Raw genomic sequence first — 23,693 nt, forward strand, 5'->3', positions numbered from 1 at the left:
AGAAAATCCAAAATATGGGAGTGCAAACCCAAAAACTAGGGGTTGTTTTTTACAATCCAGTCCTTGTTCAGGGGTTGTTTTTTACAATCCAGTCATATTTGTCCATCATGTATAAATGTTATTGTTAGTGGAGCTTTTTATTTAGTCAGAACGCCAACCCTTAATTATCGAAAACGTAGTCCTAACCCTAATTCTGACCTTTCACCTCCTAAACCTGAATCAACCCCTTCAAAACTGGCAAAGTTCTGAAAAATTATGATCACACGACGTGACTATGTTTATGTGTATTTTAATGTAAAAGGTGCAGAATTCAACACCCCAAATCTTACCATGTGCCGCTAATTCACTGCAATTTTATCCTATATTGCCATCAATAAAGAATACAAAGTTGACTTTTTTTTGTTGAAGAAACTCCATTTTTACTTAGCATGACATGAAAATTAGTTAAATGATGATTTACTATGGTATAAAACTCCCGATAAAACGATCATCAGTAGTAAACATTAATGCATGATCGGGGAAATCCCCCACTGACAGTTTATACAAGGGAGAGATTCTTTCGCAAGTGGAGTCAATTGTCACACTATTTCATTCGCAGAGCCTTGACTTGCACAATGTTTCAACAGATTGGTATTCAGAGTGAACGATCTGATATAGTTCTTGGAGCATTTATTTTTGACATTCTGTCTGAAATGATCGCATTTGTTTTGTGCCCTGTCCATAAGGTTTTACATGCCTGATTTTCTGTGCGCCTGAGATATTCTTGTCTAACGATTAGGTAAGCTTAAGGTTAATTTTATTGCGTCCCAACAACAGTTCCGCGCGTCCCTGACGCGCAGACGCGCACCAGCGCGACCCTTGACGAAAAGGGACCATGTGACCAGCCAGCACAAGATGTTTAGGCTAGTGGTGGCAACTTTCTATCAACTTATTTTTCAAGAAACTTTCAAAGTTTCCCAGAAAAAATAAGTTAAGATTGACTCCAAACACGGCTCACTGATCAAAATAAATTTAGCATTGATGATGCAAATTGGTTCACTTTTCTTAGCTATCAAATCTCCAATTTACTGTTCATATCTTTTCCATATATACTTGCTACCAGCAAAATGTGGCAATTGCTGATGTGCACAAGCTGTATATCATGTCAAAGAACATGCGATATTACGAGCAAAGAATCATCACAAAACGCTACGTGGCTTGGCTAGTAAAAGGAGGGTCTCATAGCTTTCCATGTCATTCAAACAGCCATCCATAAAATCACTTGTGCATTTATGCAGTGTACACGCTGACACATGGCAAAAAAGTGCCTATCTTCCATGGTAACTAGTACATTTACAAACTGATTTCAGTTAATTGTGTAATTATAAAACTAGTCACTGTCCTCAAATTTTGGATTCAATATCTTTTTTTTTATCCATGATTACCTATCTTTCTGCATTGTGACTGATATGACCTGCATCTGGCGTACACATAAAACCAGTTTTTCAACCCTGGCATAAACCAACCTTATCTTTCTCCTCCAATTTCTGGTCTTTCTCCTTGAGTTGCCCTGATGATTTCTCTAGTTCTGCTTTCTCTGTCTTTGTCTTCTCCAGCTCACTTTGCAGACCTTTGATTTGTGACCCCATGTCATTTTGAAGTTTGTCTAGCTTCTGCGTTGTCTCTGCTAAGGCCTTCTTGGTACTCTCCATGTCTTTATGGATCTCTGCTTCTTTCCCTTTCTTGGCATTGGCTTCTTTTTCATTTGCTGCAGATGCTTGTTTGGCTTTGTCAAGATCTCCGCTTAATTGTTTCACTTTTGCTTGTTCTGCTACTAGTTGCTTTTTAAGCTGAAAAGAAAAGAAAATCCAGATATGAAAATTGACCCTGGGATCACTTGTTTACCTGCAAAATCAGGAGGGCATCAGCAGATGAAAGCAACTCACTTTCCCAGTTAATATAGGTTCATTTTCTTGTGCAGTATTTATAAGTACATTATTAGAGAGGAAATAAGGCAAATTATTTTCCCCAAGGTACTGGCCTATCACCCAAAACCAGGAGGGTGAGAGGAGATAGGCCTGCAGCCAGCACCAAATAGTTGCTTTATTTCCTCAATATAAACATAAAATATTTGTTTTTATTTCACCATGTTGACAACAATTACTCCAAAGATTTCTCTTGATTATGCGTAAAATCTCCTTACCACAAAAACCTCTGCATTGCCAGCACTGTTTTCTTTCTCAGCTTTCTGAGTTGCTGCTTCTAATGCCTTCTGTAGTTGTGTTAGTTGCTGCTTGACTCCAGCAAGTTCTTTGCAGGAAGTGTCATATTCCTTGGCGGCAGCTGCATGGGCCTTCTCTTGCTCTACTGCTCTGGCTTTGGCAGCAGCTAACTCTTTAGTTAGTCTTTGATTCTCTTCTACAGCCTGGGGGAATAAAGTATGCATAAAATGATTGACCTTCTGCAAGTAAATTTCATGATTTTGCTAATTAATAACATTTTGCTTATCTTTTGACAGGAGAGTATACATGCTGGTAATACTTTGACTTTACATAGTGTGGAAGCTTTTTTGGTTTGTTTATTGTTTGTTTTTGGCAACTGAAGAGTAATAAACATGGTATTGGTAAAATCCTATTCTATTGGTTGGATTGTTGTCATAGCTTGACTACTCCCTGGATATTCACCCAACCTCAACCTCCCTCTGACACTGGAGTGAAAGATTACTATTGCTGTAAGTAGGAAAGTGAACAGAATTTGAAACAGTAACCTCATCTTGTCCTAAAAAAGTTCCAACTTGTAACATATTGTCTATAATATGATTCATCTCAAGTTCAGCATTGACGTATGTGCGTATTTCCCTTTCCACAGTATCGAATTGCAGGTGTAAAGTTAAATTCCCTTTCCACAGTATCGAATCGCGGGTGTAAAGTTAAACATGCAGAGTGTACATGCACGCATACAAGGGCGGTTTGTTGGCATGCTTGTGGTGCAACTGCAAACGAGCATTGATGTCACTACTGAACTTGAAACAAACCAATGTATAGTTTGATATTCTCATAATTTCTGATCAAAAAAATGTTAATCCCTTGTATCAAACCGAAAAGAATGAACAAAAAATATGCACTCCAATGCAAAGTTTCACTCCAGCAGCACTGCAGATCTGGGGAGTAAGGGTGATAAATGGAGCAATAGCCCAGATGTCTGGCCGACAGAATACAGATACAATAATTTTGTTGGACATGTGCTTGTTTCCAATATCAGTACAATTCACAACTTCTCTTATTACACTATATATATATTTTGAACTGGTTCTTTTATTTGATAAAATAATTCAAATCCTTACCTTTTCATTGCCACCCTTTTTCTTTAAATCTTCTTTTAATGTAGCATTTTCTCTTTTTGACTGTGTGAGGAAAGACATAAGAACAAAACTGAATGAGAAAAGGTGTTTTTTTTTACTGTTTAAGGAAAGACAAAACTGAATCACCACGGGTATTTTTTCTTTCTTTTTGACCATGAGAGGAAAAACATATGAACAAAACAAAACTGAATGACAAAAGGTACTTTCTCTTTTTGACTGTGTGAGGAAAGACATAATTTAACAAAACTGAACGACAAAGGGTATTTTCTCTTTTTGACTGTGTAAAGACATGAACAAAACTGAATGACAAAAAGTGTTTTCTCTTTTTGACTGTGCGGAAAGACATAATTTAACAAAACTGAACGACAAAAAGTATTGCCTCTTTTTGACTGTGTAAGGAAACACATATGAACGAAACTGAATGACAAAAAGTGTTTTCTCTTTTTGACTGTGAGGAAAGACGTAAGAACGAAACTGAATGACAGAAGGTATATTCTCTTTTTTACAGTGTTAGGAAAAACATAAGAACAAAACTGAACGACAAAAAGCATTTTCTCTTTTTGACCATGTGAGGAAAGACGAAAGAACAAAAATGGCAAAGTGAATTTACATGGTATAGGCCAAACATTTGTCAAATTTCACAGGTACAAGAACACAAGAAAACCAGATGATAGGAATATGAACACTTCCAGAAATTACATGAGCTATTTAATGAAAAAGCACAAACTACTTTCATCAATGTGACCCTTGGAGCTGTTAGGTAAACCAATTTGTACATAATATACCTGCATGTCTCTGGACTAAAATGGAGCCTAGTTTATTAGGTACGGCCATATTTCATCTCTTAACACAATGCAATACTCTTAGTTGCTTCATAACTTATTTCACAGACATGTTGAAATAATCAGGGTGGATTTCACTAACACTTACAATACATCACAAGTCAGAAACACATCGTAGATCCCAAACACATGGTATATCTTCCATAGGATTTTCATGTTAGATTTACAATGCGTTTGGACTTAAAATAGGACTTAAGATGCATCACAAATGTTAAATAATATACACCCCAGCAAGAGCTTTATGGTTTTTACCTGTGCTAAACTGTTTTCTGTGAGTTTCAATTTCTCCTGCCATTTCTTGGCTTCGGATTCTACACTGCTTTGTAATTTATTGAGTACTCCTTCCTGAGAAAGAAAGAACAGTAAACCAACCCACAGTGTTACATTTAAACAAACACAAATACCGACTGGCACAGAACCAAACTTGGAAAAAATAACAAGAAGGGAATGTGCCGTTACAGGATTCAAACTCACAACCTTCTGATCACCATTAGGCCACCAGCTCCCACTGATAAATGGTGTTTGAAACTGGGTACTAATGTAGGCAGTCGATCACACATCACACAAACAAATATTCCACAAGTACCCAAGTACAGGAGATATTTATTTAATTGTTTCCCCATCATTATACAAGCATGAGTAATGGGGATATATAAACACATCAACATATAAACACAATTGGGAATGATTGCTCTCTACAATAAGTAGCAGAATATAATAATTAGAAAGGAAAGAATAGTTAACCAACCTTAAGTGTTACAATTAAACAAGACAACAAATAAACACAAATTCCGACTGGCACACAACCCAACTTGAAAAAAAAACAACCCAAGGGAATGTGACGTTGCGGGATTACTCCTTCCTGCAACAAAAGTAACATTATGTGATTTGGGAAATTGTGTACATACAGAGCAATACCCATGAGGCTGATCATAGAAACTTGTGACACCCAGCAAACCATTTCAGCATTAGTGATACAGCTCTACAGAATGCATAACTGGCGCATGCTTATGTGAACTTACGCGAGCTTATGGGACTTATAGTAGGGATGACCATCATAATTTCATGTTGCCCCTTTTGCTACAAAAGATTGTTTTCTGGAAAGAACTCATCAACAGAAGTATTTTGGTGGTTAAATGGTCAAAATCGGTCAAAAACTTTTCGAATTATGAATTTTCAAAGTTTCCCATTCTGACCGGTCATTGGAACGAAATAAATTGACAAAGTCTAAATATAGCAATGTGAGCAAAATTGGTATAAGCATATATTTACCTTTTATATTTCTTTATTTTAATATATATGCAAACATGAAACAAGCATATTGTGAAAGTATCAAAGGGTTTCTTATGAAATGGCACTTTACTAGTCAATAGCATTAAGTATTTCTTCAAACCGAGGCACTGAAATCATGCTTTTAGAAAACATTTGCCAAAAATCATCCATAATGGCCAAAGTGGCACAAAATCAAAAGTCCAGGTGAACTTTTTCCACAACAATATACACTACACATAAGAAAAATACTAATGTACTACAAGGGATTTTCAACATAGGAATCCAAACAATCAAGTACCAACATGCACAGCTTTGTCCTGATATCACTTCTGGGGTTTTAACAAAATGTTTAACCTCTATTGTGATTGGCAGCAGCATAAGGTATCTCTTTGATAGCTGATAATGCCCAGCCATTCAGCAAGTGGCTAATAACAGACCTTGATAGGCTTGAATGAATACTGTCATGTGCTACAAAACCATCACATCCAGGGCCTGGTCACCCCATATGCTACAGAGAGCACAGTACTTTAACAATGGAGTGAAAGACTCATTATTGATTAGGCGCGTATTTTAAAAGTACAGCTCCTGTGCGTGTATAGCAGCAAGTCAGTGCAGATGGTATAAATATAAGAAAATGTTTAGGGTTGAGATCAGGTGAATAATACAACAAATGAGCATGAAACTTCACATTTGTGTTCAGAAAGGTGTCTATTTAAGATGATTCGAAAGGTGTTTGGAAATTCCAAAGGGAAGCTGGTGATTTAATTTTTAACTCGAGATCTACTTGTCCATTTTTTTTTTCCTTTTTACAGAGGGTATGATAGAGGTAATAACAACAACTCTGCCAAATTACAGCTCAGTAGGTCAAGGTGTTCACCTGATCTTTTTCATCTGAATATTTTGTGCCATTCTGAGCAGTGCTGCACTGGGCCACTGGCAATTAAGCGCACTGTGGCGATTGACCAATTTTGACTCACACTTACAGAAAAACCAAATAAGTTATGATGCTGTAATTTGCAGGATAGTTACAAAACATAATTGGCATTAACATCTCCAATTTTTACAGAAAAATTATGAAAAATAAAAGAATGAGCTCAATTTAGAAATGTCTGTGCAAGCAGTGCACAGTTGAGCTCCCTGCATGTCTATGGGAGTGTTCTAATCAAGTTGATGGTTCATTGGTCATCCCTACTTATAGCACAATAACAAAAACTGAATAATATTCGCCCATTATGACCCGTATAAATAATAACAGTAAACTCTATATAATGTAACTGAAATAATAATAAATGCTCCCACTTACTGTTTCAGAAAGTACAGATTGGTAATGTTGACACTGAGTTGAAAGTTTCTCTTTTTCCTCCTCTACTGTGGACAGTTTGGAAGACAATTCGTTGACCTGATTTGATACAAGAATAGCAGCATAATTATTTTGATCAATAAACACAGCAGCTGATAGGTCTATCCCATCATGCTTTACTGTATCATAATAGAACTACATTGTACTATAGTGTGTACACAAAATCCATCGCTTCATCTTTCAATTACTTGCTTAAATCAGGGGTGCTTAAACTTTTGTTTGAAAAAGTATGATCCTAAACTATTGTGAAACAGTCCATAGCTCTCAATACTTAAATGGCTCTTATTTTTTGTATGCATTTGCTATAGATCACGCTGATACACTGCAAAGCATCATGGGATGCTCCATCAGTAATTTGCACAGCATGTTGAAGCACAGTAAGTAGTCAATCATTTGAAGGTACCAAGATATTTCACTGTACACCACCTTACCTTTACTTGTGAAGACGATGATACTTCTTTAAGAACTTGTGCTGCTGACTTTTCAAACTGTGCCACCCAATCTTTGTGACTCTGTGGAAAAGTGGTAAAATATAACAGGATTTTACTAGGTGGTTTTAAGATCTCAGGCATAACTCAACTTGATTGCAAGTCATTTTTTTAATAAGATGAAGGCCTGATATTCAAGCACCTGAATTTGAAAGTTGCAATGCAATACCAGTGACATCTTGACAAGATTCATGTTTTTAATTACGTTCAACTGAAAAATTGCACATCTTAGATCAATATTACTAGTCACACGAAGTACTGATTCAGTATAATTTTAATTTACGAGCATATATGCAGGGTTAGCCTACATGAAGACAAATTTTTTCCTTACCAATTTATTATCTATTTGAACTGCAGGGAATATCCTCTGTAAGGATGCCTTTGCTAATTGTTGCTCTTGTACCAGATCTGCCTGGATGCCATCCTGTAAAAATAGCACAAATGGAAAGTTTGTTAATGATATAGCAAGTTGATTACAAATCCAGCCAACTTACCAACACATATCAATATTAAGCAACCTTGCAACATGCTTACAAGTTTAAATATGAGGAGCCAGTGTTGTTGATTACATACATGCACCTGGTGCAGAACATCAAATATGGCAACATTGTGCACAAAAACACTGCAACATTACTGGGTGCCATTGTAAGAATAATTATGTACAGAATAACAGAAAATTGTAAGTGTAATGCTCTTCAAATTAAGGCTCTCACCAATTCCCGGTTACCAGAGTTCCTACCCGTCCTTGGTCTACATGGGTCAGAATTTCAGTAACCGATCTATAACTTCTTTTCTCCCCCCCCCCCCTAAAAAAACAATAAAAAAATAATAATTCTAATTTTATTATTTTGTGTGTGTGTGTTTTTTTGGGTACCCAGATTCCCACTTGGAAATTCAATCGGGTACCCGAGTACATAATTACCCATTAGGAGAGCCTTCCTTCAAATTAACTTTAAAAAATATGACTGAGCACATGAGGGATGTTGTTACTTATTGATATCTCCTCAATAGTACCATGGGAGTAAAACCAGTTTAAATTTAATACACAATGTGATTGTTAACTTTTCCACTCTGTGCATGGATAAATTTTCCCCCATTTTGGGGGGGGGGGGGTTAACATTTGAATATCCTCTTTTGTTGTCCCATCAGGACCCAAGCATGCCTCTGCACAGAACAACAAACAAACTTGTTCAGCTACATCACATGTACAATTATCATTTGCTGTTATCAAAATGAAAACAGAAACCCAAATTGACAGCATTTGTATTTTTTATGAATCTTTCTGCATTTTTTTCTATATGGCTGGCAGACATAGGCTATTCCAGTTGAAATCTATACACCTATGGAAAATATTACCTTACTACACAACTGAGTGACTCCATTTGAAATCTACACCCCTGTGTGGCTGTGTGGGAGAATATGGTCATATCTTCCATAGGGAGTGTATGGATTTCAACAGAAATTGCCCAATAAGTTGAAGAGTTGATTGTCAGATGCAAACTATTTTTTATCTCTGAATTTTATTACAGTTATCTGATGAATAACTTCACAAGCCCACTGATTCATGAGACACACATTTAATCTGTGATACCGTAATCCATCACAAGGCAGCCATGTGAAATACATCTTTGTTCTACTAAATGAGAGGATACCCTTCAGTTGAAAGTCACATGTACAATCATAATGACTAATGAGGTGTCCATTTACTAACTCATCATTACAAACACAGCCCCCATTTATCATGTCTATAGGAACTGAAGAATGAGTGTTCATTACTTCATCTTTACATCATACCAACATTTACACTTTTATTTTCACTTTACCTATTTTTTTATTTTTTTTTATTTGAAATATGCAAATACTCACTTATCAGTGACAAACTTTTTATTATCTTATTGTGACAGTGAAAGTTGTGGGTCATAACCCCTTTTAACAAACACACTACTTTATACAGTAAAACTACTCTGCAAACTGCCACTAGAAATTTACCAAAATTAAAAATGGTCTAAACATTACTTGCTAACTCTTTCTTGGATATGACCTTGTCGTGACACGTGATGACTATACTATATCTTAGTACATCTTAGTACTGCTTAATTAACTTATATCCCTGTAACTCCTCACTTCCTACGGCAAAGTTTGTATGTTTCATGGATAAATGGGCAAATGTATGCGGCATGTTTATAATATGAGCATATTGGCCTTGAATGGGAGATTTAGAACACTGCAACCATTACTACAACAACACATGCTTGCCAACTTATAGTTAGTTTTGTGTTATTATACAGGTTAAAATTTTTTACTCAAGTTATACTTCAGCATTTTTTCTTAAATTGCCCACTTCCATTTATATGCCAGTGAAGCACAGAAGGCATTCCTAAATTTGTAGCTTATTACCTATATCCTAATGTTACCTTGTTCCTAACAAGGACAGGAAACCAATTTATTGTTATGTAACAAAACTATGTGGATCTCGTTTTACTTTGAATTGAAATTAGGATGATTTATGATGATTGTATATACTGGATCTAACAAAATGCCACAACTTATATGTCAAGACACTATGTGCAACAGATAACGAATGAACAGGTGGGAGAAATGTGATGAATATGCATGAAAAAAAATGACTGGATAAATGGCAGGCAAAATTGAGCAAGCTTGCATGTACCAGCACATATGTATACATGTACCAACACAGAATATGCACAACACATTGTACATGTGCCATTATACAAGAACACAAAGCATACACATCAAACACACAGAGCTACTCCAGTTGAAATCCATACACTCCTATGAAGACATGACATTAATCTCACACAATGGGAGTATTAGATTTCAAATGGATTTTGAATAGCCCAGTATATTATAGCATATACCAACACAACATAATTATGCATAAACATATGGCATACACGACATAAGGCATACACGACATAAGGTAAACATATGTTTATACAGATGAATATATATGTATGAAACATTAACATACAATATATATATCATAGCAAAGTCAAAAAAGTAGAATAACAGAAGAATAAATTATATAGGAAGTAAATTATGAAAATGATATAAAATAGGGAAGTACAGAATGAAATAGAAAAAATTCTTTGTGTTTTATAGAAAGAGGTGAAAATGTTAGCTAATCATAAGGGTGTGATGAGTATGTTGTTATTCAAGGCATCTGTTTGCAGGTCAGAAGTTAATAGATATTGAATTAAATTCTGTAACCTAATATTTTGGATTCCAAAATAACAAATCTAATATTCAAATGTTACTTGACCAAAAATTCATACAATAATTCTAGTCCAATCAAGCAGTTCTCATTGCGGATGTTTCATAGTCTACCTGACCCCATTTTCTACACTGTTGATGTTGCTGTGACGACCTTCTGTTTACCCCAACGGATGCCGATTGCCAGTTGGTTCACTCTTACTTTCACTACACATATTTACAGGGGAAGTTCTCAACCAAATTTGGATTAGGTTTTTGATATAATTAGCAATTTGAAAAGTTTACAAACAAATATGCATCAACTGGCATAAAAAAGTCAGTTTAATCTAAGGTTTTGAAGTCTGTACATGGTATTATATCTTTTAATTAAATGGTTCCATAAATTTATGAGTACTTTTTATATAGGTCAAAACCCTAGGCCTAATATTCTACAAACACCCCCAATTTTTGGTCACCATTACAAATTCACACAAGAAAGATGCCTTAATCATTAGTACTAATAACATAATGCATCATGCCAAGCATGCAAAATATCTTCTATACTAATAAAATAATAAGCGGTCTCTATCTGTCTATCTGTCTATCTATCTATCTGTCTGTCTGTCTGTCCGGCTATGCGTTTAGCACGCACTTGACGCATCGTGCTGAAATTTTGGATATAGATAGGTATTGGGAAAAGCATGTTGGCCATGTGGTTTTGAAGGTCATCGGAGGTCAAGGTCAAAGGTCAAAATTTCAAACTTTGTCCGATCGGGCCCAAACTTGGTGGGTGGAATCCTTGATACGAGGGGAATATATACGCGAAATAAAATCGAGGTCAACCGAGGTCAAAGGTCATTACGGAGGGGTCACATTTCAAACTTTGTCCGATCTGGCTCAAACTTGGTGGGTCGAAACCTTTGTATGAGGGGAGCATACAAAACATTATATGGAGGTCATCCGAGGTCAAAGGTCATGGATTTCAAACTTTGTCGATCGGGCTCAAACTTGGTGGGTGGAATCCTTGATACGAGGGAATATATCATAAAACAAAATTGAGGTCAACCAAGGTCAAAGGTCATGTAGGGGCTACATTTAAACTTTGCCCTATTGGCCTTAAACTTGATAGGTGGAATCCTTTGTATGAGGGGGCATGAAAAAAAATTACACAGAGGTCATCCGAGGTCAAAGGTCATCTGGGGTCAAACAGTATCACTATCATGCCAATGCTCTCACAGCATCAGGGCTCTCGCAGCTGCAGGTGCACTAGTACTAATAAAATAATAAGCGGTCTCTATCTGTGTATCTATCTGTCTGTCTGTCTGTCTGTCTGTCCGGCTATGCGTTTACGCCGCACTTGACTTGCATCGTGCTGAAATTTTGGATATAGATAGGTATTGGGAAAAGCATGTTGGCCATGTGGTTTTGAAGGTCATCGGAGGTCAAGGTCAAAGGTCAAAATTTCAAACTTTCTCCGATCGGGCCCAAACTTGGTGGGTGGAATCCTTGATAGGAGGGGAATGTAATGCGCGAAATAAAATCAAGGTCAACCGAGGTCAAAGGTCATTACGGAGGGGTCAAATTTCTAACTTTGCCCGATCGGGCTCAAACTTGGTGGGTCGAAACCTTCGCATGAGGGGAGCATGAAAAACATTATATGGAGGTCATCCGAGGTCAAAGGTCAAAGGTCATGGATTTCAAACTTTGTCCTATCACGCTCAAACTTGGTGGGTGGAATCCTTGATACGAGGGGAATATATGCGCAAAACAAAATTGAGGTCAACCGAGGTCAAAGGTCATTACGGAGGGGTAAAATTTCAAACTTTGTCCAATCGGGCTCAAACCTGCTCGGCGCTCTCCCGTGCTAGACGCAGTTATCAAAGGTATATGGAGGTCATCCGAGGTCAAAGGTCATGGATTTCAAACTTTGTCCTTTCGGGCTCAAACTTGGTGAGTGGAATCCTTGATCGAGGGGAATATATGCATAAAACAAAATTGAGGTCAACCGAGGTCAAAGGTCATGTAGGGGCTAAATTTAAACTTTGCCCTATTGGGCTTAAACTTGATAGGTGGAATCCTTCGTATGAGGGAGCATGAAAAAAAATTACACGAGGCCATAAGGCATCTGGGGTTAAACAGTATCGCTATCATGCCAGTGCTCTCACAGCATCAGCGCTCTCACAGCCGCAGGTGCACTAGTACTACTAAAATAATAAGCGGTCTCTGTCTGTCTGTCTGTCCGGTTATGCGTTTCGTCGCGCTTCGACGCATCAAGCCGAAATTTCGGATATGGATAGGTATTGGGAAAAGCATGTTGACCATGTGGTTTTAAAGGTCATCGGAGGTCAAGGTCAAAGGTCAAAATTTCAAACTTTGTCCGATCGGGCCCAAACTTGGTGGGTGGGATCCTTGATACGTGGGGAATATAATGCACGAAATAAAATCGAGGTCGACCGAGGTCAAAGGTCATTACGGAGGGGTGAAATTTCAAACTTTGTCCGATCGGGCTCAAACTTGGTGGGTCGAAACCTTTGTATGAGGGGAGCATGAAAAAGATTATATGGAGGTCATCCGAGGTCAAAGGTCATGGATTTCAAACTTTGTCCTATCGGGCTCAAACTTGGTGGGTGGGATCCTTGATACGAGTGGAATATATGCGCAAAACAAAATTGAGGTCAACCAAGGTCAAAGGTCATGTAGGGGCTAAATTTCAACTTTGCCCTATTGGGCTTAAACTTGATAGGTGGAATCCTTCGTATGAGGGGAGCATGAAAAAAATTGCACGCAGGTCATAGGTCATCTGGGGTCAAACAGTATTGCTATCATGTCAGGGCTCTCACAGCTGCAGGTGCACTAGTACTACTAAAATAATAAGCGGTCTCTGTCTATCTGTCTGTCCGGCTATCGCTTGGCTTCCGCGCATCGACCGAAATTTGGGATATTGATAGGTATTGGGAAAAGCATGTTGCCCATGTGGTTTTAAAGGTCATCGGAGGTCAAGGTCAAAGGTCAAAATTTCAAACTTTGTCCGATTGAGCCCAAACTTGGTGGGTGGGATCCTTGATACGCGGGGAAGATATGCCCGAAATAAAATCGAGGTCGATCGAGGTCAAAGGTCATTACTGAGGGGTCAAATTTCAAACTTTGTCCGATCGGGCTCAAACTTGGTGGGTGGAATCCGCCGTATGAGGGGAGCATGAAAAACATTATATGGGTTGAAATAAAATCGAGGTCAAAGGTCATTACGGAGGGGTCAAATTTCAAACTTTGCCCGATCTGGCTCAAATTTGGTGGGTCGAAACCTTCGTATGAGGGGAGCATGAAAAACATTATATGGAGGTCATCCGAGGTCAAAGGTCAAAGGTCATGGATTTCAGACTTTGTCCTATCGGGTTCAAACTTGGTGGGTGCAATCCTTGATACGAGGGGAATATTATATGCGCTAAACAAAATTGAGGTCAAAGGTCATGTAGGGGCTAAATTTTAACTTTGCCCTATTCGGCTTAAACTTGATAGGTGGAATCCTTTGTATGACTGAGGGAGCATGAAAATAGGTCATCCAAGTTCAAAGGTCATCTGGGGTCAAACAGTATCGCTATCATGCCAGTGCTCTCACAGCATCTGGGCTCTCATAGCCGCAGGTGCACTAGTTAATGCAAATAATAATTGAAATGATTAATTGAAATGATAAATTATACAAATCAATCAAGCAAATTAATCACAAACTATAGTGTATGGTATAGCAAAACTGGGGGAAAATTAAACTAGTAATGTATGACAGAATAAAATCATAAAGGATTAGAAATTTTGTACACAGTGATATAATGTCTTTTAAGCTGTGATACATTCTGACAATAAACACAATTTATTTTCAATAGCCTTTTAATCTGCTCCTTAAGCAAGTGGTCTGAGTACTACAGACTATCTCACTTTAATAGCTTGTTCTGAGTATACAATATGCTTGCATAGTTGGACACTAACCAGTAAGCAGCAGTGGTTGGATGAATTGTTGTATTGTTGACTGACAAGTTCAATCTGGAAAAGACATGCTTTTGAATTGCTTTCTAATTATAGACAAATTTGGACTCAACATTATAATTACATGCCAAATAATAAATCTAGGGCTCACATAAAGGTTTGAAGAGTATATAAAAGAATGTTATATATATATTGGTAAAATAAATATTGTAGTAAAATGGATTTCACAACACAAATATCAAATATATAGTTATTCACTAAGTCTTAACAAGTACCTTGACACTCTTGACTGCTTTGTCAACTTTGTCCATAACACTTTTTCCGTTGCTGATAGTGCTTCCATCGCTTTCCAATTTTTTCTCCCGTAAGTCCTAGTTACAAGAAGAGTGTGGTTTTCATTGTAACATGCAATGTTCAACAAACAACAAACTTTGTGTGGAATGGTGCAATGTAGTGGCTAGACTTTTACTATTTTACTTTTGAATTAACTTAAAAAATACAAATTCTTGTTTTTGATGTATGTAATTGATCTAGTAATACAAACATTATTTTGAAATTAAAACACATACTGGAATCCAGATTACTGTATTCATCCAAGTAACGCCCCACCCTTTTTAGGTGAAAAAATGGGGGGAGGGGGTGGAACTAGGTCCAGGGACACTCCAAATCAGAAAAATAAAATTAAAAAAAAATGTAATTTTTCGACAATATACTCGGACGATTATAGTTCGTCCACTCAGATGTACAAAGTAAATAGACCTCGGAAACTGGAGGTATGAGGTTCAGTGCAATGCGTAAATTCTTCATTGGCGCGCCAACTGCTGAGCGATTTGTGCTTGCCGAGCGCACCACGCTTTTTATGCGTCACATTTTTTTAAACACGCAGTGCGTAAGATGCAAAGCATCGACCCCTGATGGAAAGTGGACAAACTGTAGTGGTAATTAATATTATTATCGGGCACAAGGTAGCAAAGTGTGGTTCTAGTTCCATCTCCAGTATTAGATTGAATTTCTAAAGATTAGAGAGTTGCACCTACAGTTACAGCTAAGGAAACCTAATGCAGATCTATAAATGGGGGGTATTAAGTAGTGCCTAGGTTAATCACAGCAAACAGGTGGGTGTAGCATTAGATTAGAGTAAGAGATTGGGACAGACAAAAGGTGACATATATGGGACATGTCTTGTTATGGTCAATATGAAGACAGCAATACAAATGACAGAGGGGTTAAAAAAAGTGGTAAGCAATGACATGAATATGATCAAAAGTATATCTCCATTTATTTACTGTAGGGTACAATTATTTTACAGCCTGAAACTTTGCTTAATATGTTGACTGGTACTACTTTTAATTAACTTTGACATATTTAAACAGTCATATCTAGTTTGACTGATTGTTTGAGGCTCAACTGATGACATCTTATAAAAGTGAAAGAAAAGCAAACATTTGCCATTGATATATTTCTGTACAAGTCAATAATTCTCCTGGATTAGTTAATAAAACTGATTAATTACAGAAATATTTATACCACCACTGACAAATGAGCGCTAATACTAGAAATGTCAAATTGTAGTCACATGACGATAAGTGGTTTGTGATCCATGATGCACTACAATGACTAGGATGTGATTTAATTGCGTTGGAATTAGCAAGATGATTACAAAATACAACAGTACATATTCTATTTGCACATCATTCAAGTACATTTAGTTTTGTTCTTTCAAACCACCCATATTCTATGCATTTTATATGAAACAGATTACATATTCACTGTACCAACTTTGATAAGCCTTCATTCATTTAGATCATTTTTATTTCAATGGATAACTTACATTGTTCTTTTTCATCTGCTTTTCTGCATCTTTCTTTAGCTTGTCTGCTTCAGATTTGCTAGTTTCTAGTTGCTTTTGAAGTGCATCTATTGTTTTTGCTTTATCACCAAGCCTAGTGGAGAGAGAAATGTGACATCAGTAACTACATTAGTATGAACAATTAGTCTTACAAGCACTGAATCAAAATAACTAGATGATTAAGATTACTATTATTAATTATTATCACTTACATTGGTTTATTTTCTTTCAACATTATTTGTTCTAATGACAGTTAATTATTTCCCCATCAGATAAATGAACGGCTGGAGAAATATTCAACAGTAACACCCTGAAACAGGTTTGGTCCTAGGTGCCCAATGTGCTGCCTGCCCTCGTCCGCTGAAGGGAAGGCACCCAACATGTAGGGCTATGTAGCAATCAGGGCAGTTAGGGTTAATAAAGATAACTAGTTGAGCTTAATTGCGACGATCCACTCCCTTGCCTGGAAATGGGAGCACAGGTTTGTTCTGCAGTGGAGAGTCGTTGGTTGTCAGTTCTGTTATGGGCAGGGACAGGCGATTTGCGCGGAAAAAAATAGTAAATTGCGCGGAATTGCGCAGAACTTTTTTTTTCAGTGCAAATCATGTATTCCTAAATTGCGCGGAAAGAAAGTTCCGCGCAAATCGCTTGTCCCTGGTTATGGGTGGGGACCAGTGGCACGCAAACTGAAATGGGATACTTACATCTGTTCATGTTCTGTTACTAATATCATCTTTTCTTTTGATTTTGATCCCTGGTCTGTCAGGTCCCCATTAGGAGCGCTGGATTTCTGCACTTGTTCCTCAACCTTCTTATTTAATTGTTGTACTTGTGACTCTAATTTGGCTCTGTCACCTTGTAATGTCTACAACAAAGAAAATGATACACACAATAGATAACATGATATTATATAACTCTGTATAACGTCAGACAAAGTCCGACAACTGAGCGATGGAACAAGGAAGAAGTACTACATTGCAAAAGACCTAAGATAACAGGTTGAAATTCTAACACAGCTACCATGAAATTGAAAATGTGCAATCTAAGAAAACTAAAAAAACATTGTGACACAGTCGGCAATGCACAAAAATTGCACATAAATTACCATTTTTACAGTATCTGTAAATTCTCATGAATTGCATAGCTCTAATAAAAGAACAGTTAACATGATCTTAATATTAACTTAACCTGGTGTTAGAAAATGTAAATATTTCACTGTGATTGGAGTAATAAAGAATGCAACAGGAAGTGTTTTCATTTTATGTTGTTGTTGCAAATTACATTGTTGTAGATCTCATTTCATCATCTTATGGATTAAACACACAGTCTCTCTTTCACCAGTTAAAATACAGATTGTTTGGAGTACATCCAGGTCATGGTCAAAAAACAATTAAATTTAAACTGGCTATTATTCCAAGCTTAGTTCGTTTTTCAGTCCAAGGTGATTAATATGTCAAAATATAACCAAGTACCTGCAGTTCCTCTGCTTTTTTCAATCTAAGTTTTTCTTCTTCACTGAGTTTGGTTTCCGCAGTCCTGACACGTCCTTCCAGATTTTGCTTTTGAGCAGTTGACTCCTGTAAGAAGATTATTGAAAAAAAGAAAAAAAAAGAAAGAATAACAATATGTATATGGGCAATTAAACTACCGAAGCATTAATAATGGTAACACAATTTTCAACCTTGACAAGAGTAGAAAATATTTTAGTAACTTTAAATTGTAGTAAGTGGTTGCAATGAACAGATAAAAAATATCATTCAAATAAATTGAATGTATTGAGTTAATATTCATAACAACTCATTACGCAAATTTCCAATTTTGTCTTGATTTTGAGTTATTTGCAAAAAAGAAGTTCAATTTTCAAAATTTCTGATGCAAAAAAATGAATGTGAATATTTTTGACATTAAGACTCATAAAAAAAGTCACATCACATACTTTCATATCTTGTGTGATTTTATCATCAGTGTTGTATTTCATTTTATTTTATATTTCAGCATGCTTTTTTCTTTTATGAATGGACCTGAGATTGTAATATTGTGATAATACTTCAAATATAAAAAGTTAATTTTACAGTGTATCTCATCACAGTTAGATGACAATAACAAGAGCACCAATGGCGCTGTGGCTCTGTGCTTTTTGGTGACAGTGAAAGTCGAATGTGCAACAGGTGAAATCATTCGAGTATATGTGACATATATGTGACATATCACATACATTCAATGGGTACATCTGGTCGGTTGGTAGCTATCTCATTTGCAGAGCATACAATGATACATCAATCAATTTTGGGAATTATTATTTAGCCACATGGATTGAAACGGGTGGAATTGGATGGAAAAGGGTCCAAATGGGTTGGAAATATTCCAAATGTATCAAAATAGGCCTATGTCAAGAAAAGCGTTCATCTGAATCAGGTTTTGGCTCTAATTGGTGACTACCCTCCAAGTTTCAGACTTATACAACAGTCAGAGATGTCACAGGCTGACCAAAAAACTTGCTACATGTAAGCACAGGAAAGGCCATTTCAGAGGGTAAAAGAACATTTCAAAACTCCTGGCTTGTTCTTCACTTTTAATAAAAAGTGCTTCCTTCTTCAAAAACATGCTTTAAAGTTTCTAGTTTTATGCACAAAAGACACTCTTAAAAATGTTTTTTTGGCTTTATTACATGACCAATATGGCTGATGTTGATGTGAAGCAGAGCAATAAGGCAATAATTTTTTGTGCTTGGCATCCACTGCCTCCACTACCCCACCAACCAGCACCACATCCTGTGCCTTGACGGTCAGCACGGCAAAAGAGACCATTTTTGACTTAAAAACCTGTTTTAGACTTTTTTGAAAACATGCTTCCTTCATCCTAAAAAGGTGGTTTTAAATGTTCAGTTTCCCATACTTTTGTACACGAGAGACATTCTTCATAGTTTTATTTTGGCCTAATAACATGGCCTACATGACTGAAATTAATATATATAATGCGCATAATATAAAAACAATGATTCCTCACATTTTGACCCCACCCCCCTTGGGTATGTGGTAGGGGGCCACATGGCGAGGGGGTACTAATCTTGCATGAAGAACACATTGTTTGATAAGAGTAATATGTTAAACATGCAGAGTGATGTCACTACAAATTGGGACTAAAATAGTAGGCCTATCCCAAGGGAAAATGTTGACTGTACCTACCAAGTTTCATGTCCATATAAGAGTTTTACTAATTTGACCTCAAATGACCCCTGGATGACCTCAGGTGACCCTCCAAAATTAGGTTCTAAATGTTGACTGTACCCACCAATTTCAAAAGAGACCATTTTTGACATAAAAACATGTTTTAGACTTTTTTGAAAAAATGCTTCCTTCATCCTAAAAAGGTGGTTTTAAATGTTCAGTTTCCCATACTTTTGTACACGAGAGACATTCTTCAAAGTTTTATTTTGGCCTAATAACATGGCCTACATGACTGAAATTGATATATATAATGCATAATATAAAAAGCGATTCATCTAATTTTGATAACCCCCTTCGGGTATGTGGGAGGGGGACCACATGATGGGGGAGGGGGGGGGTACTAATGTGCATGAAGAATACATTGTATGATAAGAGTAATTTGTAAAATTCGGTATGTTAAATATACAGAGTGATGTCACTACAACTTGGGACTAAAATAGTAGGCCTATCCCAAGGGAAAATGTTGACTGTACCTACCAAGTTTCATGCCCATATAAGAGATTTTTACTAATTTGACCTCAAATGACTCCTGGATGACCTCAGGTGACCTTGAAATGACCCTCCAAAATTGGGCTCTAAATGTTGCCTGTACCCACCAAATTTCATGCCCATACAACAGTTTTTACTAATTTGACCTCATACCCCTGGTGATCCCGTAATGACCTTCCAAAACTTGACTATATACCCATTAAGTTTCATGCCCATCCGACAGTTTTTACTAATTTGACCTCAGATGACCTCTGGTGACCCCGAAATGACTTTCCCAAAATTTGGCTATAAATGTTGACTGCACCTACCAAGTTTCATGCCCATATGACAGTTTTTACGAATTTGACCTCAGATGACCCTTGGTGACCCTGAAATGACCTTCCAAAATTTGACTCAATGTTGACTGTATCCACCAAGTTTCACGCCCATCCAATAGTTTTTACTAACTTGACCTGAGATGACCTCTAGTGACGCCGAAAATACCTTCCTAAAATTTGGCTATAAATGTTGACTGTACCCACCAAGTTTCAAGACCAAATGACAGGTTTTACTAATTTGACCTCAGATGACCCCTGGTGACCCCGAAATGACCTTCCAAAAATTTGACTCCAAATGTTGACTCTACCTACCATGCCTACCAAGTTTATTGCCCATAGGCCTCGACAGTTGTTACTAATTTCGAAAGCAGCCATCGGGTCAAATAATTGATCTTTGTATTTTTTTTCTGATTAGAAAGTGATTTCCTGCTGTCATTGATCCCTTGCCATTCCTTTTGATTTCTCTCAAAATTTAGCTCATGTTTAATATTGCACAAGAAACTTTGCAACCAATGATTTCTGAAACCACTAATTTCAGTCACATTTGAATTCAATAATTATTATGTACATTATTTATGTTCATTATCTAACATTATTTGAACTTTTCTATTACTGTCACCCCCCCTGTGACTTTGTGAATTGTTCATTCATAACTGTGACGACCTTGAGAGTTGAGACCATCCAATCAGAACAGATCAGAATCGATCAATACGCCGAAAGGTCATGACCTCCTGGTTGTAAACAAGCAAGTTGCAGTAAAATCATGGCGAGATCGGGTCCATCGACGTAACATAGATCAAATAAACCGTGGTCTTGAATTTCTTAAGAAGGCCTGGCCTAAAAACCAAGTTATTTTTCAGAAGAAAACATATCAATCTTTGATATTCTAAAGTATAAAATTGTTGTGCAAAGTGGAACATCATTTATTTAGACTGTTTTTGCTATGTAAAAATACGAAAATTATTCAATTTTGCGAAGAGAGGTAAAATAAAGTCTCATTGAAAATATAATTTTTCCTCAGAATCATGTCCACAATATGATTAAATTGACTGTTTTTAACTATATTCTAACAAAACTACAAAGAGTGTGATGAAATACGAACATTTTGCATGACTACGTGACTTTCGGTCCCGCTTTCGGTCCGTGTTTTGCACAAAAATGGAGGTCACAAAAATATGTGCACTTGCGCAAGGAAAAATAGTCCACTAGGAAATTCATTTACCCGACTCATTAGTTCAGATTTATTCAAGATTCAGACATGTTCTTGGCCATTTTTTGGCATTCCTCAACTATTTCTTTATTTAAATTGTAAAAAAATAGTTAAGAAAAGTTATGAAATCGTAAATAACTTCTGAATCTGAACTGAATCCTAAGAAATTAACCTCCGTTGGTTTCCGTCACTTAAATTACACAGACCAAAATAATCTCTAGCACACACGGGGTACCACAAAACAACTCGTTCATCGTGGCTTTTTTAGCAAAAAATCATCTTTTATCGAAAGTATTTGAAATCCACCTGGAGTGCAATCGATTAAAAAATAAATAAGCAACATTTAGAAACAAATTTCAAGACATCATATCACTCAGACAAACATCCTTAGCATAAAAGCCGACACCCGAATTAGCTCTCTAATGCTTTCTATGACGTAGGCCCTTCTAGCTCCGCTCAGAGCCAAAAATGAGCTAATAAAAACTAGAAACTAGGAATTGACCTCAAATGACCTTTGACCTCAGTATATATGACCTTGAACACCATCCAAAAAAGTTTCTGACCATGGCTCACATATCCTGAAAATTTGAAGTCAATCCGCCTATCCATTCACGAGATACAGCATACAGGATCCGGAGGTATGGAAGCTCAGAAGCTCAGAGAGTGCAAAAACAGTATGTCTCGCGGTGGAGGCTTAAAATTTATACAAGGCAGCCTTTGGAGATATGCAGTATGTGACGGAGACGATGATATTTGATGATCAGAAGCAACAGTGGATTTGGGCATAGTTCTGCTTGTTTATAAAAAATAGCACTAAAAAATCATAATGACAATGTCTTCTTCCTTCACATTTTTAAGGTAAATGGTAAAATCACTTTCTACATAAGGAGTATAATAATTTTGTTTATAAAGAAAATAATTTGTTGCAGAGAAAAACTTAATTATGAAGTTGTTCTGAGAATCGAGATGGCTTGACCAATAGAGACATTCTTTTCCACCTAAGTATAAACTTCAAATATATTGCTACAACAATCACTAATACGCAGTGCTCTGTAAAATTGCCTTCAATTCGGACTAGATTTCCCTTGTACATTCAGCTGTTCATGAAAGAATTGATTAATAACAGAGCACACATAAATATTACCTTTAACTTGACCTCCAATGAGGATACAGCATTTTTACTTTGTGCCTCCTTTTTAAGAAATTCTTGAATCTGTTGTGTGATGCCATCTCTTTCTTGTGTAATCGCACTCAGCGTTTTGTTGGACTGCTCCAGATCGTGGGCTAATGTCAAAGATCGAGATTCCGCCTTACGAAGCTCTTCACTCACTTCACTCAGACGCTTGGATAAGGCATTTTCATTTTCACGCTGGAATATTAAATAACAAAAATTATATATTTGTTATGATGCACATACATATATCATATTTTATAAAAAATGTATTTTTGGTTCACAATATGCTCCGAACTTCTTAGAGGATAACTGAAAAATTCATCAGTAATATCAGTCCATATATTTCATCCTTGCAATAACTCAGCTGACATATAATAGATTAGCAACTCAAAGCATATATAATATATACACTTGTTCATGATTCACATACATATATACAATAATGCACAAATACATACCTATACATTACACTAAATGACTTCAAAGTGGGGCCTCCAGTCATACAATGTATATCACAATCTATCTCAATTTCCACAAAGACACAACAAAATCACTTACCATTGATTTCTTACTGCTACAGAAACAGCAAAGCATCATTCTGTTCCCAGTAAATTTTGTCATAAATCTTGTTAAAATTAACTGCAATATTATATACCTAGATGTATATTTCCTTCCCAGTGATTGTTGTAAAGAAACACCAGACTAAACTAGTGGTGTAATTAGAGAGAGACGTGGAATGACATACCGATCCTGCCTGTTTGATCTGCTGCTCATACTGTGCTGTCTTGGCCTCCAGGTTGCGGCGTATCTCATCGCTTTGTCTCACGTGGGCATCCTTTGCTGCCATTTGTCCCTGCATCTTCTGCAGTTCATTTTGTAAACGTCCCAACTCAGCACCCATAATCTGCTCTTTCCTAATAATATACAAGACATT

At 36.7% G+C, this 23,693-nt stretch overlaps 1 protein-coding gene and 1 non-coding gene across 4 annotated transcripts in view; both read right to left on the reverse strand.

The window, feature by feature from the left end:
• LOC140153006 (ribosome-binding protein 1-like) overlaps window positions 1-23,693 on the reverse strand; it is a 66,916-nt gene that overhangs the window by 13,474 nt on the left and 29,749 nt on the right. For 2 of the 3 annotated variants that reach the window (XM_072175578.1, XM_072175577.1), the window contains exons 7-19: window positions 23,505-23,673; window positions 22,730-22,954; window positions 17,815-17,919; window positions 17,047-17,207; window positions 16,325-16,436; window positions 14,769-14,864; window positions 7,634-7,726; window positions 7,246-7,326; window positions 6,758-6,853; window positions 4,435-4,527; window positions 3,323-3,382; window positions 2,183-2,404; window positions 1,506-1,829 (exon numbers count right to left, since the gene is read on the reverse strand). In XM_072175578.1, coding sequence (XP_072031679.1) covers window positions 1,506-1,829; window positions 2,183-2,404; window positions 3,323-3,382; window positions 4,435-4,527; window positions 6,758-6,853; window positions 7,246-7,326; window positions 7,634-7,726; window positions 14,769-14,864; window positions 16,325-16,436; window positions 17,047-17,207; window positions 17,815-17,919; window positions 22,730-22,954; window positions 23,505-23,673 — 1,837 coding nt within the window. The remainder of the gene's footprint in view (window positions 1-1,505; window positions 1,830-2,182; window positions 2,405-3,322; window positions 3,383-4,434; window positions 4,528-6,757; window positions 6,854-7,245; window positions 7,327-7,633; window positions 7,727-14,768; window positions 14,865-16,324; window positions 16,437-17,046; window positions 17,208-17,814; window positions 17,920-22,729; window positions 22,955-23,504; window positions 23,674-23,693) is intronic. The other variant, XM_072175579.1, reaches the window with a different exon arrangement.
• Window positions 23,044-23,113, reverse strand: LOC140153880 (small nucleolar RNA SNORD61). Its single transcript, XR_011859212.1, has one exon. It is a non-coding gene; the product is annotated as a small nucleolar RNA SNORD61 (small nucleolar RNA).

Source organism: Amphiura filiformis, chromosome 5 (genome assembly GCF_039555335.1).
Source record: "Amphiura filiformis chromosome 5, Afil_fr2py, whole genome shotgun sequence".
Classification (NCBI taxonomy): domain Eukaryota; kingdom Metazoa; phylum Echinodermata; class Ophiuroidea; order Amphilepidida; family Amphiuridae; genus Amphiura; species Amphiura filiformis.